General features: G+C 46.5%; 1 protein-coding gene across 2 annotated transcripts in view; it reads left to right on the top strand.

Annotated features, from left to right (window-relative positions):
* DLEC1 (DLEC1 cilia and flagella associated protein) overlaps positions 1–17,824 on the top strand; it is a 1,790,999-nt gene that overhangs the window by 1,072,896 nt on the left and 700,279 nt on the right. For both annotated transcript variants that reach the window (XM_069647686.1, XM_069647685.1), the window contains exon 23: positions 11,929–12,039. In XM_069647686.1, coding sequence (XP_069503787.1) covers positions 11,929–12,039 — 111 coding nt within the window. The remainder of the gene's footprint in view (positions 1–11,928; positions 12,040–17,824) is intronic.

Below are 17,824 nucleotides of genomic sequence, written 5' to 3'. Positions count from 1 at the left end.
GCGAGGGCTTCTCAATCACTTTCAGGTGTTGCTCATTAAACCTAATTGCCTAACCCTCTGGAAAGTGTTTAACTACCCCTCTACAGGCATCTTTTTCGTCTCAGTACCAGAATGGTAAACTAGGTCACTAGTGTTTACTACTCTTGATTGCTTCTTCTTCGTCTCAGTACTGTTAGTCAGGAATTTTGGAAAATAAGGGGAGGGGTCTTGTAATGGCACATAAAGGCTATGGGGGAGGGGAGGATTAGGTTGTTCCTCAATAGGAAAAGGGAGATACCATGTCTTGCCTAAGGGCATGCCACTTCCAGTCCCCACAGACCCTCCACCCAGGTGATCCTCCCTCGCTTGTCCACCCCCAGGGTTGGGATCCAAAAGTGATGGCCTTTCCCTGGCCACCTGCTCAGAGGATCTATGGGAAATAGGTGGGAGAATACCCTCAGGTTTCTCACAGCCACTAGTGATCTAGGTGTCAGCTGTAGGCTGGTTGAGATAGGGTTCACTTGCAGGCAAGTCAAAGTTCCATAGGAGAGCTTCTTTAAACAAGCAAGTATTCACTTTCAAAGTTAGTTAGTGTTCAGGGACTTCACAGAAGGCTCCCTATATGTGTTCCAGTTTTAGGCCTGGGAAAGTTGTATGGGCAAACTCCCAACCACACGAATCACCCACTCAGCCTCACAGGATGCACACCAGACTTGAGGTAAGTATTACCCAAGCCAACACAGTACATTAGGAGAAAAGAAGAGCTTCTGGGTGGATGCCTTCAGGATGCAGAAGCACAGGACCCAGTCCCTGGATTCTTGTTCCGGAGACGAAAGAACTGGACACTGGATGAAAACTTGCAGCAGCAGTCATCAAAGGAGGCTTCCAGAAAAGGTTTCTTCATGGATTCTCGCGGCTCTGTGGTTTCTGCGCCTTTTTACAGCAGCCAGATGAAGAACAAATATTGCCGGTCAGATTCTCTTCACTAATCTGGTCTTGCACTCTGGAGAGAGGACTTCAAGGATATGAATCGTGTCTCTGGAGATCTAGCAGAAGATCACAAAAGTTTTGGATGGATGCAGACTTCGGAAGACCATGCACTCAGACTTGAGGTCCCAGGGTATTGGCAGTTTGTAACCCAGCAAGGTTGCAGCACATCATGAGATCGCTCAAAATGCAGGTCCTCCTCAGACTAGTAGATCTCACCAGCCTCTGGGTAGCAGTCCTAGCATTCGGGGCCACCAGGTCGATTGGAAGGAAGGGTTACATCAGGCTCTCCGGTCGCTGGCAAGGTGGAAGACAAACGACTGTGGAGTTTTAGACTCCTCCCTCCCTTCCTGCCTTCTCAGACACTCTGGAGCGTTGGCGGGGAATACAAAGGATTCCCGCCGAAGACAAAACTTCCACTGAGGTCGTTCCCACATAGTATGGCATGGGAAGACCGCAGAAACAAAAGGCAAATGAGAAATGGCAAAAAATGAAGGAGCCCACCATTTTAGCGAAATGGTGGCCCTTCTGTGCATTTCCGAGGCTGATTTAACAGCCTGGAAGTACTAAGACTAAAAAGTCACTAACGTAAAACCACTGCCACCAGCAATTCAAGTAAACTTGCAATTGTAACAAAAATGTTACCAGGTAAGTCAGAAAGGGGGTACATTGTATCCCGCAGCACCCCACATAAGGTGGTGTGTGATGGCTCACTATATGAAAATCCCTTTTTACCCCTTGCGAACTATAGTTCAACCAAGCAAATTAAAGAGAAATAGACAGAGAAGCCCACAGGGGCAGCCCAGCCAAAGCCCAAAAGTTATAGGAAACTAGAACATCAACCATACACTATGTAGACACATTAAAAGATCACCCATAAAAACAGTAAAAGACAAGGTGAGAGGGGAAAATGATTCGCCTTCACCTAGGGACAAGTGAAAATAACAAAGGTTTCTGGGGTTGAAACAGGTCAGGAAGGTTCATCATTGAAATGAAAATCTTACCTAACACTACTGAATCCCACAGACCCTCTCCAAGCATTCCCAACACAGCCCAGAACACTACAGATGAGTTAATATCCCTGGGGAAGGAAAAGTGGTATAAAACTAACAAAAAAACAGATTCTCTTCTATCTGTTCACTCGAGATCTGCAGTGGGGAATAACAAAAAAACAATTACAGATTTAACACCTTCATGAAGTCTCTCCTTTTCTCTGCTATATTTCTACCACCTGCATTTTCTCTTTTTACCTCTTAACCTCCTGTGGCAGCTGGGAGGTGACTACCAGTAGCATGAATGCTCCACCTGTTAATTGTTCACACGATTCAGACTATGGGGGTCATTACAGGTTTTCCAGTGTCCCGCCGGAATTGTCAGTGGGATACTGGCCAATAGACCTACCGTTACCCCCCTGGACTGATATCCCAGTAATTCCGGGATATTCCAGGTGCCAGCAACAGCACTAAATGGTGCTGGAAATTCTGGAATGGAATGGTACTGGTGCTGGAAATTCTGTCTGTTTTTTTCCGGTGGGGGGCCTGATTTACCTCAAGCTCTTTGCTGGACGTACATCGGGTAAACCTCAACGTGTCTGGAAAAAGTGCTGGTCACGGAATTACCTCCACGTTTGCCAGCACTTTTCCAGAACAAGCAAACCTATAATGACACCCAATGTGTTGATTTCTCTTGTCCACTAGTAGGGCAAGTTCTTTCCCAAGTTGGATACTCCCTTCCTCTTAACGTCTTGTGAATATCTAACCAACTGACCCTAATACTAACTGTTTCTAATACGACTACTAGAATAACCTATTTACGCTTCCTTTATCTTTCTACTTTGTAACTTCATAAACACCTTTAGTTTAGCGCAAGCTTGCAAGACTGTTTAGTCAATTCATTTCTGGGCTACTCTGTCTCTCTTTCAAGCTTCAAAGCTCTTTTAGTCTCATTGCAACTTGGAACTTAACATATGTACAATGTTTAGCGATGATTCAGAGCATGCCTGAAGCTTAGTGTTTTCCTCGCGGTTCAGAATCCAGCGTATATGCGACAGATAGTGTATCTTCCCTTCAGTTCCTCTATACTACCAAAAATGTGACGGACGCTTCTGCGGAAAGGGACTGCCTTGGCTTTTGCCTATGCTCTCTTCTTATTGTCACAGCTTGCTGATCTGCGCTTACACCTGCGCACGCACTACCCTACCCTCTTGCTCATCGCGCTCTGCTGTAACAGTGTGCGAAATGCGATGTTTGTCACAATCTATTATCGGTCCTATGAGATATTAACGCATTTTGACGGTCGAACACCAAAAAGACTGATTTATTTTGGTGTCGCTTTTTTAAAATGCTGTAATATCGCATTGGGACCCTACCCCTGATGTGTCCTCAGTTTTTAAGGTATTCGGAGGGTTTCTTTCCCGAGCCCTCCTTTCAGACCGCCTCCTGTCCCGCACCACACTTTTCCTTCACACACTAACACTATTTATTACATTTTAACATCCACCCCCGCTCTTTCCCACTACATGCGTTCACACACCGCTCCCTCACATATATGTTCACACACATGCACACACCCCACCAAACACCTTACTTCCTCCACCTCCCTCGCCCGACCCCGGCTATCAGCCCCTGCGCACTCTCATGTGGTTTTCAGGGAGCAGCTCTCATTCCCAAAATGGCTGCGACTGAGAGTAGTACAGCTTCGATGCAACAAGGTAAGTGCAGGTAGGAGGTTAGGATGGGTGATTGATTGGAAATTGAGTTTGAGGTGGGTATGAGGGGTGAGAGCCGTTTTAGGATTGATTTAGAAAGACCGAAATAATCAGGGTTTTTTTGGTCTTTCTAAATCGATTTTTTTTTTTTGTTGTTGTGGTCTGAGTAAAACAAATGTTTCTCTTAGGACCCTATTATCGCTCACAAACATTAACCATTTAAAACAAACTTCTTGTGATAGCTTCACTTAAACATTAAGTGGAATTTCTTGAAAAGCTAGAAACGAGTTACTGGTTCATGTCACTCTTCTAAATACTGCGCTACCACCCAAAACTCTCTCATTGAGCAGCTTCCCTTTTTTCTGCAAGTATTCTTCGTTGTTCTTCTCTGAATTACTCTGGATTCCTGTAGACTTTTGGGCCTAAAACTGGGGAACTAAAAGATACATGACCTGTCAGTGATCTAACTTAGATGAAAGGCAGTTTAAGAATCCTGTGAACATTCCAATCTGCCTGTCATAGTTCTCCTGACAATCAGCTTCAGTTACTGCTTCTCCATTTTGGCTGGGATCCCTGAAAAAAGACTCAGTCAAGTGTGAGGTAGTCACAGACACAATGGATACAAGTTTCTAAAACCTTTATGAATTTAGTTGGTATAGTAGAATTCCTAACTTGCCCTAACTCTATAATGGGAGTAATCTCGACCATCAAGCAATAACAAATACATCAAAGTCAATCAGGTCAAAATTAAAAGGCCTATTCTAAGAAAACCTAACCTTGCCCTCCTTCTCAAGATAACAAATGGAAAAGAAAAAGGAAAATAGTGTATTAAAAATAAATGTCAGAATGGCTTCAGCACCAACTCCCTTCCCCAGGTTCAACCCCGCAGGGTCTAGAGAGTCTCTCAATAAACAAAGGATAGGTGGATGGCACAGTTCTATCAGCTTTGCACACTTTGGCTTAGTAAAGTTTAACAGTTCAATTTTAGGCTCTTAACTCTTGGTAGTTCAATCACTTCCTTAGGCTTCAGCCGTCTTACCATCAATACTTTGTTCATATGTTTACAATTTCTCACAGTTCTGCACAGGCTCGATCGAGCCTGTCTTGTTGCACTTTATCACACACTTTCTTATAGTTCTGCACAGGCTTCCTTCTGCCGGGCTCCAGCCAGTCTTTTCGTGGGGGTTCCCGTTCCCATGTTTTATTCAAGATATGTTTCACTGTCGAAGACTTTCTAAACTGCAAGGAATTTATCTAGACCTCTGCATGACCACTTCGACCTGCCTTTCAATATTCACAATCCACACTCCTCTTGTGCCACCAATACTTCTTGGTGTTTATTATTCTTGCTCTCTACAGTCTGCCCTCTTGGCAGTTAACAAAAAAAAAACGTTTTTGTGTAACACCAATACCTCTTGGTATTTCTTTTCTCATTAATGCTTCTTGGCACTTGTAGTTCTTATATTTCACTTTTGCCCCCTTTGCACATTTCACAATTCACATCTTTCCATGTAGCACCAATGTCTATTTGATACTTGTAGCTCTTATATTCTTTTACTTGCCTTCTTGGCATATAGCACCAATTCCTCTTGGTGCTTGTAGTTCATATTCTCTTTCTCTTGCCATCTTGACCCTTTCCAAAGTTTTTACACTCGACGTTTGCCCTCTTGGCATATTCCACAATTTATATATTTCACTTTCTTCTTATTCAACTTTCCTTTCTTTGATCTCCGCTTGTAATATCTTTCAAATAAAGTTCATAACATTTCACAGACATTTTTCGAATGTGCAACTTCCTTGCGCAGGACCACTCTGCTACTTTGTTCCCTTTTCCTTTAACAATTGTCCTCTTCATCTGTGTTTCATTGGCACACGCGCAATCTGTAACTTTCAAATCACAGTCACTTTCTCTTTAACATCAACCAGACTTTTGTTGCTCTCGATAACTCACTGGTTGTGCTAAACGATTTTCTTTCATCTTTTCCCTGCACTTCAATGCTGCTACCAGCGCCTCCTCTGCTCCTCCCCAACTCTGCCATTCACCCTGGACGGTTGCGGGCTGTTTGCTGGCACCTGGAAGGTTTCTTGCCTCTGCTCCCTTTGCTTGGCTTTTATAACACTCACGGCTTCCCGCAAGCTTGGAAATCTCACCTGGCTTATTCTTAATCCTCTTAATTACTGATCAGCCCATTGGCCTTCCAACTTCCACAGCCTGGTTTGCATCATCCTCGGAAGAGCGGTTCCTTCACGTACCCAGCCTCGCTCAGTGTACTTGTGCGTGCCACCTTTTTTTTCACATGGAGCCTTAAGAAGTGGCAGGTGTATATTATTAGAGCTACGTGCCTGACACTGCCTGGCCTCATTACAGGGACAAGGCCAGCGCAAGTCAGGGGAGGCAATCCTTCTGACCTCATTCCTCATCTTCCTTTGCGCAATATTTTTGTCAAAATAAAGTGGGGAGAATTATGGGAGTTGTAGTTTCCCATAAAATAAACAGGGATAGGGGTTAGATTGGTTGTGGAAAAAGGGATATACCATGTCTCACTATTGGGTGCTTTTCCCCCACTGCCCCCTATTCAGGTGATCCTCCCTCACTTGTCCACCCCCAGCGTCAGGATCCAAAAGCGATTACCTTTCCCTGGCCAGTTGAGTAGGGGATTCCCGGGCACTAGTTTGTGAAACACCCTCTGGTTTGAGTCTGAGTGAAACACTGCCCAATTCCATATCCTACCACTGCCCATTTGCGGCACCTGACATGGCTCTCATCTAATATGTAACCATAAGAATCTCTCAGCCTCTTCCAAGCTCCTTGCTCACATCAAATCCATCCGAGTCTCTCCACAAATTAGCCCGTTCTGCTGTTGGTACCACAACTAATGGTACAGCATGTCTGTCTGTGGCGTAAATGTGGGGGCCCCCATGAAAGCCATGCTGAGGGGGGTCACCCCGTAGCTCAACAACAAAGGCATGAGCCGTGCCACACTCTGTGTTGGCCTAGACCACCATGCAATCGAAATGCAAATGATGATCAATCTATTGCAGGGGCACACCACGCACAGCACTAGGTGAAATATGCAGTTAATCAAACTTAAAATCTTTCACCTATTGTAACAACAAGGGGACACTGCCTGGCTCCTGAGTCCTGACACCTTAAGGTTCTAGCCTACCCTGTGCCTGGCTGCTTAATGACTTTTATATTTTTCAGTGAATTTTTCCCAAACGTTCCTGTCTTGGGGGATGGAGGGGTGTGCAATTTTGTCTGCAAAATGTCAGCCAGATTCGACATACAAGTCAACAGTTATTGGCAATTAATGTATTTGATTTCCTATGTTACTCAGTACTCACCTTAAATATAGTGTGTCGACTGCCGCATATAATATATGTATAATATTTTATATTTTTTATCAGTCAAAACAGGTAAGGACAATGACTGAGAATCTCCCCCCTCCCCCAACAACAGTTTGTGAGGAACAGAGATCATCATAGTCTTATGTAGCAGTTCCTGGCTCCTCAAGCAAAGAGTCATTAGGGTAATTTGGCCATGAGTACTTGTGAATCTAGAAGAATAGTGTCAGAGTCGAGAGAATACCCTCCTTCTACAAGACCCGCTATCTAAGCATCCTTCTTTCAAGGCGGTGAAGAGCTTGCCCCATAGAGCGAAGATAAAAAGGGAGCCACGACTACGGCCAATATGTGCCAATATCAAAAGATTTTCATGGTGGCTGTGCGCTGCACAAATATATGCCAGTGTAAGAACATACCTCCGCCAGTTATGACACTTTAAGAAAACATGTCCAGTCTGCCTCTGCCAATATATGGCAGTATCCCGATGTAAGAACATACTCCTGTTGGCTTTGCCATTAAAAATGCCATGCCAGAATAAGAAAACATGTTAAGACTGGCTGCACCAAAATGCCAGTCTAGCAACATAATAACACTTATCATGCTCCCTTTATCATGAATGCCCAGAAGAAAATGTCAAACCACAGTGAGAAATAGCTTGTCTGGCTGCTGCTGCACCAAATTGCCAGTCTAACCATGTAATAACACATCATGCTTGCTTAACTATAGATGGACAGTAAAAAATGCCATGTCTCAGTACAAAATGGCAGCCCAGCCACATAACATAGTTGCTTTATCATGGATGGATGCCCATTAATAAATGTTGTATTGGAGAACCCCACCATCACCCCCCACCAAAATCAGCTCCTGTGAGCCAACCGATCAGATCCATGCCCGCAGCCGTTCACACACAATTCACCCACTCATTCACACCTGCACCCAGCAACCCTTAAATCATACGCTCATTTACACATTACATAATGTATAACACACCCTTGCATGCATACATACACACATACATACATCAAACGTGCAACACACACACTTACAACTTTATTTTCTTAACTGCTCCAGACCCAAATCCATCTTCCCCAAGAAAGGCGGCTCCTGCGCTCCAGCATCCACAACAGAGACAGGAATGAGGAAGCAGGCAGGGCTAATCGGTTCCTGTCACGTATATGGGGTGGAGCGCCGGGCATCACAACTGGAACTTTTCTTTCTCAAGTCGGAGCACATTGGCTAGCTCTTCCGCAATGCCCTTGCTCAGGTTACACTACCATTTCTGTTGTACATGCAGTGCCTCTTTCTCCTTGGCCTCTACACCATGTACCATAGCATCTGGTGAGCAACATTTTAGAGTGCAACGAAAACCATGTTGCTCATGAACTACACTTTGGGGATCTCTGGCATAGGGAATCCCTGGAGGGGTGAGAACTGAATATAAAAAGGTTTAGAATCTTTTGAGTTAGATACCATGTTAGAGGTTAATAACAACTCAATTCCCTCACTTTGCATTGGCCCATTCCTGACACATTTTCCCTAGTCATTGTCTTTTGGTTTTGGTTTTGTCACTTCCCCTATACCCTCCAGGCATTTTTCTAACCCATGCTGAAATTGCGATGTCTTTAGTGGCCTTGTTTATATCATTTCCTAGACTTGCCACAGTGCCCCAGACCTATATTCACTGAACCAGGGCTCAATCTCTCATAGGAAATAGTCAGAGCAAGCTATGAGATTTTTATGTACAATGCCTGACAATTTGCACAGTTAGGACCAATGTTATTGTTAGGATGAATGTTAAAAGTATGACTTTGCATCAGAACCACTTGGGCACCTTTGAGAAGGTGAGTAAAGTGATGGATATTCTTGGCATTTTCTGATTGCTGGCAGTCTATCCTTGAGCTCCATGAAGCTGTAAGACCAGTGATGGTGGTTCTAGACTGTGGTGTTTTTGCGGTGAAGCTGAAGTTGATTTTCAGGAAAGCAGTACAGCAGTAGAGCCAGTGAAGATGCTGGTGTGCTCAAGGAGAACTTTTAAAGCAGGGATCTGGTCTGGCTGTCTGGATCATTGGATGCACAGCCAAGATCATAGAAGGTGCACATGGTAGTTCAGTTGAGTTTCCTCTGGATTGTAACGTAATTTGTTGGGCTGTAGCAGCTACATGCCCTTAATGCTGTTGGTTGCCAGTGCTCTTTGTACCTGGGGCTCTCGCTTCTTTCTTTCAGGTCCGCCCATGGGACGAGGGAAAGGTTTCCTGGGGGTTTGTGACTAGACTGGTACTCCAAGGTCCTGGGGAGAGAACAACCACGTTGGGGTTTCTCCCTCTTGTAATGGGAGGTTTGGTACTGTTCATACCTAGGCAATGCTTCACATCAATAAGGGTATTGCTAGGTTGTATGCTCTGGTAGGGCAGGGGTCTGCAACCTTTAGCTTTCCAAATATTTTGGACTACAATTAGCATCAACCCTAGCCAGTATAGTAAATGGTGAGGAATCATGGGTGCCATGGTGGAAAACATCCAGAAAGCCCTGAGTTAGGGCCTCCCAATTATCTGTCATTGGATTTACATCTTCCTTTGCTCTTCATGACACATCCCCAGGTGTTATAAGGTAACAGGTGTTATAAGGTAAGGGAGTAGATATTTCTATTTTAAGGGACATTGGAGCTAGAGAGACAAACCAATAGCCATTCACAGGATTGCCTGCATGCAAACAATCTGGTGGCAGCTAAATCAGTGTACAATGCCTTATTCCTCTTTTTCAGGCTTCTTCCTTAGCTTTTTCCTAAATATGAATTCAGGATTACAAATGGCCCTATCTGCTCCTGATACTGCAGTCTTCAATACACCACACTGATTTGATGTGACCCACAAGTGCATTCACCTCACTGCCCCTGATTACCTTTCACAAAGGATCCACCCTGTCTTCTCCAAAAGGCCAACCAGATCACCCTATACCAACATGCTTTGTGTCCCCCTAGTAATAAGTGCCAGAGCAGGAGGAACCAGCTTCCCGTACCTCGAACCCACACACTGGAATGCCCTCCCTCCCACACTCCGAGGTCAGGCTTCCCTCATCTCTTTCCGTAAAGCTATGAAAACCATCCTCTTCACATAAGGCCCACTCCAACTGACGCTTCTCAATGCTAACTTCTGACCCACTGCATAAGCTGTATTGATGGAATTATGTACTGATTTGTAGTTTTTGTACTGATCTGTAATGCACCCTACTACTGCTACCACTTCTGTAAACCTGTAACTAAGCTTGTGCAAGTAACATCACCTCAATGCCCTTGGGCTGTTTGCACGCTATGTACATTTTTATAAATAAATAAATATGGTATGCCCTGAAGTTGGTCCCTAGCTCGCTGCACCATTGGCTATCAAGTAGCATGCCACTAATGAAGGTAGTCCCTCATGCAGAACCCTTGCTCACTGCACCAGTGTGAATCTACTGTAGCTTTGTCTCACTTATAAGGCATGCCAAGACATGAGTTCAATTCTCTCTGTGCTATGGGGGAACGAAGAAGGTATGCCCAATAACCACGAAACGTATCTGGGGTTTCTTGACATTCTGTGATTTAAATTTTCGGGAAGGGCTGAAAGCAATATTTTTTCCAGTTCACTTGTGGCAGCCTCTTTGGTATTAAATGCAGTTCTGTCAAGGCTAATAGGAACCACATTTGAAACTTTCTACAGACATGATGTCAGCTTTCTAACTTTTGATACTCATTTATTTTGGACAGGTTTTCGGTAAGAAACGCCAGATGTATTAACAAGCCATCTTGCAGGGTAAAGTCTGCAACTCATATCTGGAGAACAACAAATCTTTAAGTAGCATGTGGGAACAGAAAATTGCGATTTGGTAAACATCGCAGTTCAAACTTGCACCCGATTGCACATTTTAGACTAGTTTGTAGATCTGGTCCATTATATATCCACATGCTTCAACATATGACATGTTTCAAACAAATAGAAATACACTTAACTATGGCTTTTAATTTTCAAAACAAAAATAGGATTCTTGATATGCTTAGCAGTGGCTTCTATCCTGCAGTCATCTTCACTTTGGCTGTGTAGTACCAGTGTCCTCTTAGGTCTGGGAACACTGGTAGATATATGCAAAGCCACTACATGGAGGTTGATACACATCTTGAAGCTCATCTGCTTGAAACCTGATGTCTGGGGTCTCTGTTCTTGGAAGGGTATTTCTGCAGTTAATTACTTCAGAATGCTTTCTTTCTATAAGTAGGGTGCTGCGGTGGTATCAAAAATGTGTAGGGAACGCTATTTAATATTCTACCAAAGAGAGCGAGATACTAGCCTATCCTGACTAGCCCTATTTTTAATAGTTTATCATATTATATCTTCCATCCCCAAATATGTTGGCTACATGATAAAGGAAATGCGACAAATGACAACTGATGCGAGTGCTCGAACACTTCCAGTGGGATCAGAAAGGTTGAGCCTACTGGTGGTAACATTGAAAGATGGCATAACACTAATGATGTTCCATTCCAGAACTGAGGACTATTTGCATAAGTAAATAACTATTCTTATACTTTGTTTTCTGACAACCACTTGCACACCTCAAATTTGATTGTGTTATTGCAAAAGAGTGTTTTGCATGTTTCCTAATAATGGACTTTAAATGATGGCTGTGTGTCTTGTACATGGTTCCTGGATTTTAAACATTTTAAGGGAAAATCTCACACAGGCCTGTAGCTCGCCAAAGATTATCTAAGAAATATAGTCCTATATGCTTCAAGAGTTCTCTTTCATTATTGTTAGTCGAAACAGATATTTTGTTCCAGTTATGCACATGTTGTGAGATTCATGTGTGTGTTCAAATGTACTTGAATTGTTTTGAATTCAAATATAACCATAAATATGTAACATATATGTTTTTTACAGTTATGCGGAAGCCATTCGATTTATTGTTCAGCCTCGGTATCACCATCAAGTGGGGTTCTGGGGCCCAATGAAGAGACTGAGGTGTGTGTAGAGCTAACGGCCCATACATTGGTAAGTTGAAACAGTTTTGTAGCATGCCTAGAATTATATTTCTACCTCTGCTTTGCTTAAACAGGTTGGATTGTAAGATGGATGGTTATTTCGGATAGACATTGGACCTCATTACAAGTAACCCGGTAAATCGCTGGTGATTCGGTGATGACGGTGGCACTGTTTCGGCCATCCGCAATCACTGTCCCATCCCAAGTGCACGAGCGTGCGCATTCCGGCATGACGAAAACGGTGACACCGGGACCACGGAATCACTGTGAAAAGCCACTGTTGAGGTAGTTACCGTGACCCACAATGCTGGTGGCACCGCTACCGGCACGTCCACATCAGAAACACCGGAGATGGAAACACTGTCACCGGAAACGTCATTGCATGAACGGGAAGTTCGGCGGCGGCCATTTTGGAAAACTCAATCCATATAAAACATAGCTCTCAACCATTTATGTCGCAAAGGTGGGTGAAAACACCCAATTTTGTTTTTGATGGGTGAGAGCCCATTGAAGCGAATGGGCGTGCACGAGGCTTGGCGGGTGAGTCAACTGTTTACAAGGCGTTTGACACCTGCCAAAAGCGTGTGGGTTAAGAGCTATGTATAAAATCTACCACTTTCTGTTGCCATCCGGATCCTGAAACACAGGCAACATGTCTGGAGGAGGAAAATCCTGGGTGCCCCAAGTCTGCATGCGGAGCCCCAGATTTACATAGTCAGAACTCAACATGCTGACTGACACAATGGTGGACAATGCTGGGGTGCTATTTTCTGCTGCTTGCAGGTGCACCAGCCAGCAGATCAAGACTGCAATATGGGAGGAGGTGGCAGTTAAGGTCTCGGCTGTGAGCCCCATCCGCTGCAGTGCACGCGACTGCCACAAGCGGTGGGACTACCTCCGCCTCAGATTGAGAAACCTGCTGTCTGCGCACAGGAGGGAATGTATGGCAACAGGGAGCGGGACAGCGTCACCCATCAAGCTCATGCCCTGGGAGGAAAGATGCAGCACCATGCTGCATCTGGATTGCATAGAGGAGTCGGGTCGGTGGAGGCTGGTGCTGGAGCACAAGCAGAGGGCGGTGAGTAAAACGGGCAATAACAGGAATGTAATAGAGTGCATGCCAATGTAGTACACACCACATAAACATGTCCAAGTGCACATCAACAGACTACTGCCAAAACAAAAGTGTCCCAGCAACCATACCTGGCGGCCAAGTGTGTACAGACACATACCCCACCACACACAGAAACACACAACTCAGCAAATGCGCACTGACCATGCACTGACAATGAACACAGGAGGACCAACACATGTTCCATGAAACCCCCCACCCCCAGGTATCATGCATGCACCACAGCTGCTGAAACACTGCCCACCCTCAGACCCACACCCTGTACAGCCACCCCATACCCTCCACGCATGACTACCTGACTGCACATCACGCAACATGGTCTGCTGACCGTTCCCTGCCCTGATCCATGCAACATGGGGAAGGCCCACATCCTGATAGCAGTGTCTGCCAACCAAAGGTTTTCTGGCCATCCTCCATGTGCAACCATCCCAGAGGCACCCTCCCCAACCCCACCGACAACCCTAACACGAATGCCTGTGGGTCACTAGGCCTGACGACAGCAACAGCCCACCTCCATTTGACCTCTCACCTCCCTTTCCCTCCCTCATGCACATCCTGAGTATTCATCCTGTGATACAAATCGACCAAACAGCCCCGTGGCTGCTCCCCTCCCGGTCTGGGAACCCTGCATCGGCTCCCTGTGAAGACACAGACCCACATCATGATCACTGACCCCACACACCAGGGCGTCTGTGGCCTCGACCCCCATGAGTCGCACTGGGATGGGGACATCGAGGCCCCATCCCCACCAGCGAACCACACAGGCACCAGCCAATGGACACCCTGAGCCGTACTAGGTAGGGACTAACCCACCCCATCACCCGCAGAGTACTCCCCTCCTCCCTTGCCCCGACCCTGTTGCTGCCATTAACATGTGAACAGCCCCTTGTGTGCCCCCCCGCACTATGCCCACTCCCATACTCATACCCACAGCCTGCCCTCCCGAGCATGGAACTGTGCCCCTGCACTTGCATGTTGAGCATGAGACAAGGGCCACTATGGTTGCATCGGTTCAATGCACTGCCCATAACCAATGCCATCCAAATGGGGTGAACCCGTGACACCTGCAAATACCACATATGAATGCAAAAAATGTATGTCTCAGGCCCAGGCATTGAATGTAACACCAAATGAACAGTGTGTTGCAAGGCCATAGGGCGCCACAGGCTCCACTGACTGCATGCCCTTCTCTCCCACACAGGCCCATCCTTGGACAGCAAAGCAGGTGTACCCAGCACATTGTGAGAAATCTGAACGTGTCTCACCTGCTAGTCCCCGGGTCTCTGTCATCCAGGTGGGTAGGACACAGCCATCACTTTTGGATCCCGTTCCTGAGGGTGGGCCAATGCGGGAGGACCACCTGGATGAGGGGTGTTCGGGGAGTGGGAAACAGGACGGCGAGACGCAGTATCCCATTTCCTGTAACATCTTTTCCCCAGGATACTTAGGAACTCAACCCCCGCCCCCTTTCCCGACACAAACACTTTCCCATGGACAGCTCACTGTGAGAGAAAACAGACACCCGAGCCGTATACCTGATATGTCCCAATACCTGATATGTCCCAACACAATGGTCAGGCAGAGTCAGGCAATTACTGATCATTTCACACACCTGGCTTCCATTACACTTCTCCAAACGGATAAAAGGCGGAGCACGAAAGCGCACTCTGAGCAAGGCAAAGCACACGAGGAAGCAGCAGTTCCAAGATGGTAGTTTAAAGCAAGGAGAAATACAGTTTCTTTCATGAGCCTTCGAGAATAAGAAACATAAGACCTGCAATTAAAGCTGAAGAAACCTGCATTGTATGTCGGAGATACCCGGGGCTCTCCCGCGTCGATAACCAAGGCGAGGAGGAGCATTTGCCGCCATGGTACTGTCCTTAGCTTCTACAACAAAGCAGCACCAGTGAAGTCAGCACAGCCGGTGAGTCGGGGAGACTGATACTAGACCAGTCTTTGTTTGAGCCAAGGTTGCAAGGTATGATATGATATGGCATTCATAGCATGCCTATACACAAGTGTTTCAAGGCGCGACGAGGCAAGGGAGGGGGGACAGAGGGAAGATGAAGACAACGATCTTACTAGGTCCGGTTACATTCCAATCACGCAAGTGCAGGGGAGTGGGGAGAGGGTAAGTGCGGGGGGAGGGAGAGCGGGCAGTGCAATACATAGGATCAACAGTAAAGAATACATACAATAAATAAAACAGAAGGTAAAAGTGCGGCCAGCTAGTGGCAAGAGCAGGCCTCAAGTGCCAGGAGCTGGTGGGGACTGTAGGGATACAGAAACAGCCCCCAAGTGCAGGGGTTGTCCGGGAGGCAGTGCAGGTGAGCAGCTGGCGGCGAGGGGACCTGGGCCCGAGATCAAAGGGTAGCCAGGTGACCAGTGCAGTTTCATTCTGGAATTCAGCAGGGGAGAAGAGGGCAGAAAGCAGAAGCAAAGAGGAAGGTCTTGAGGTACTTCCGGAACTGGAGATGGTTCTAAAGTTTCAGGGAGGCAGGGAGGCTATTACAGAAGGAGACCCCAGCCGAGGAAAGAGATCTACCACCAACTCGTTGCTTGGAGTATAGAGAAATCTGAAGAGAACAGAGCATGTGAAGCGTATGTGATGAGCGACACAAATAATTAAACAGCAGATGAGTGACTGATCTTTTGAAGCCAAGACAGATACCGTAAACAGAGTGGTACGGCGCCACATCAGTGTTCATTCAAAGGTCTCTGTTAGTATCCAACTGAAGGTTGTTGATGTAAAAAGGGATTGTGAAATCGAAGTGGTCCTGCAACGGGTCAAGTCAAACCCTGTGCACATTCAAAAGTCTTCAATAGTTGATGCTAATTGAACTGAAATTGGTCCGAACCTGGCTGAGGGAGACTAATTGTGTAAGACAAAGGATCTGAGCCCAGTAGATGGTGATCCGGGGTGAACCATGAGTCACCCGAGAAGGAATATTCTACGAACATTGTGAACGAGGATCTGAGCCTGGCAGAGGGGATCCAGGTTGAATAGTGAAGCACCTGAATTGAGTACTTGAAAGAAGAGAATAACTTTTCGTTTGTTTTGTTGCATCAGGCCCTCTGAATCAAGAGACTTTGTTGGGCAAAGAGACTTGGGCACAGAAGACCCTGATGCTAGTGATTGAACTGTATCATCGTGCCAACGAAGCCAGAGATTGTGCTACGCTTGAGTGAACCGCCTCGTCCCGTGCTGCAAACGTCAGGAAGGGAGGCCAACGGTCTGAACATCCCGACATATCATTTTGTGAACACTTCTTACTTTTTCATAAACACTGCCCCCCACACTATTTGTATTTAGAGGTAAGGTTTGGCAATCATTTTTTTTTTTAGTATAGGCCCTTTTATTTTGACAAGACACGACTAGGACTGCATTATTATTTGATTGTCAGAGCTTGCTCCCACCTGACGATTTAGACATAGGCATTTATCATACCCTTGTTGAAGGTTCAATAAACACTCTTGAACTGTGGTCACTTGTCTGTCTTACTGTTGATACCATGCCTTCCTTAAAACATCCAGGTTGGCCCCACAGAGGAGGGGTAGGCAGACGCCATAGCCCACCACTGCCATGGATCCCACTCAGGCAGCTGCCACAACCCAGGCAACACCAGCAGCTGCCCCAACCCAGGCAACACCAGCAACTGCCCCAACCCAGGCAACACCAGCAGCTGCCCCAACACCGGCAACACCAGCAGCTGCCCCAACCCAGGCAACACCTGCAGCAGCTCCTCCAGGGAGGCAATCCTCCCCTCCACGCCAGGCACCAATGAGGATGCTGGGCTGGATGCCGGTGACACCGCTGATGGCACGGCCTATGACCGCCTAACCTTCAGCTCCCATTGCTTGCACAGCCCAACACCACCAGCCTTCCACAGCATCAGGGATATGGATGCAAGGCTCCCGCACATGGGGTAGTGGCATGCATAGACGGCCAGTCGTGTGTGCCAGCAACTCCAGGAGTCAACACTCATGCAGGAGGAGATACAGCTCATCTGAGAGACTGTGCTGGCATGGTTTACGTGCCCAATGACGGACTGCCTCGGCAGTCGTCCTCTTTGCACGGAGGGACTGGGAGGGCAATGAGGCAGTTTCGTACATGGCTGAGAACCTTGCACTGGCATGGCATGCTGCGCTTGAGCACAGGCAGATAGCTAGTTCGGAGCCACCATCCTCCAGTACAACACTTGCAGGCTCCCAGCAGAGTAGCCCAAGGTGCAAGTCCTCGTGCCTGTCAACCCTGCCATGGAAGGGCGGGCCATGTGGCAAGAAGCTACAGAAATGAACATGGGACACACATGGTTTGAGTCTACTGTGCTCTAGGGTGTGTTGAGAGATTCCCAAGTTGGGGAGAGGGTGTGGGGAGGGGTAGTTGGGGAGGTGTTTGTGGGAAGGGGGTGTGGGGAGAGGGTGTGGATAGGGGGTGTTGGGCCACCAGTTCTGTTTCCTATGCATTACTCAATGCACCTGGTTTTGCATTGCAAAACATGACTGGACATTCATTTTTTGGTGGTAGTGTGCTTTATAATTTGTGCAGTTACGCATGTGGTGTATGGCCTATGCCGTGTGCTCGGGCTCTATGCTCAGAAGTAATTCTGAATTAGTTCTTAGCGGGCTTCACACCAATTTCTGTCATCCCTGCGATGGGGCA

This window comes from Ambystoma mexicanum, chromosome 2q (genome assembly GCF_040938575.1).
Source record: "Ambystoma mexicanum isolate Mex_15411 chromosome 2q, UKY_AmexF1_1, whole genome shotgun sequence".
NCBI classification, from domain to species: domain Eukaryota; kingdom Metazoa; phylum Chordata; class Amphibia; order Caudata; family Ambystomatidae; genus Ambystoma; species Ambystoma mexicanum.
This window is presented reverse-complemented; position numbering and strand designations above follow the sequence as displayed.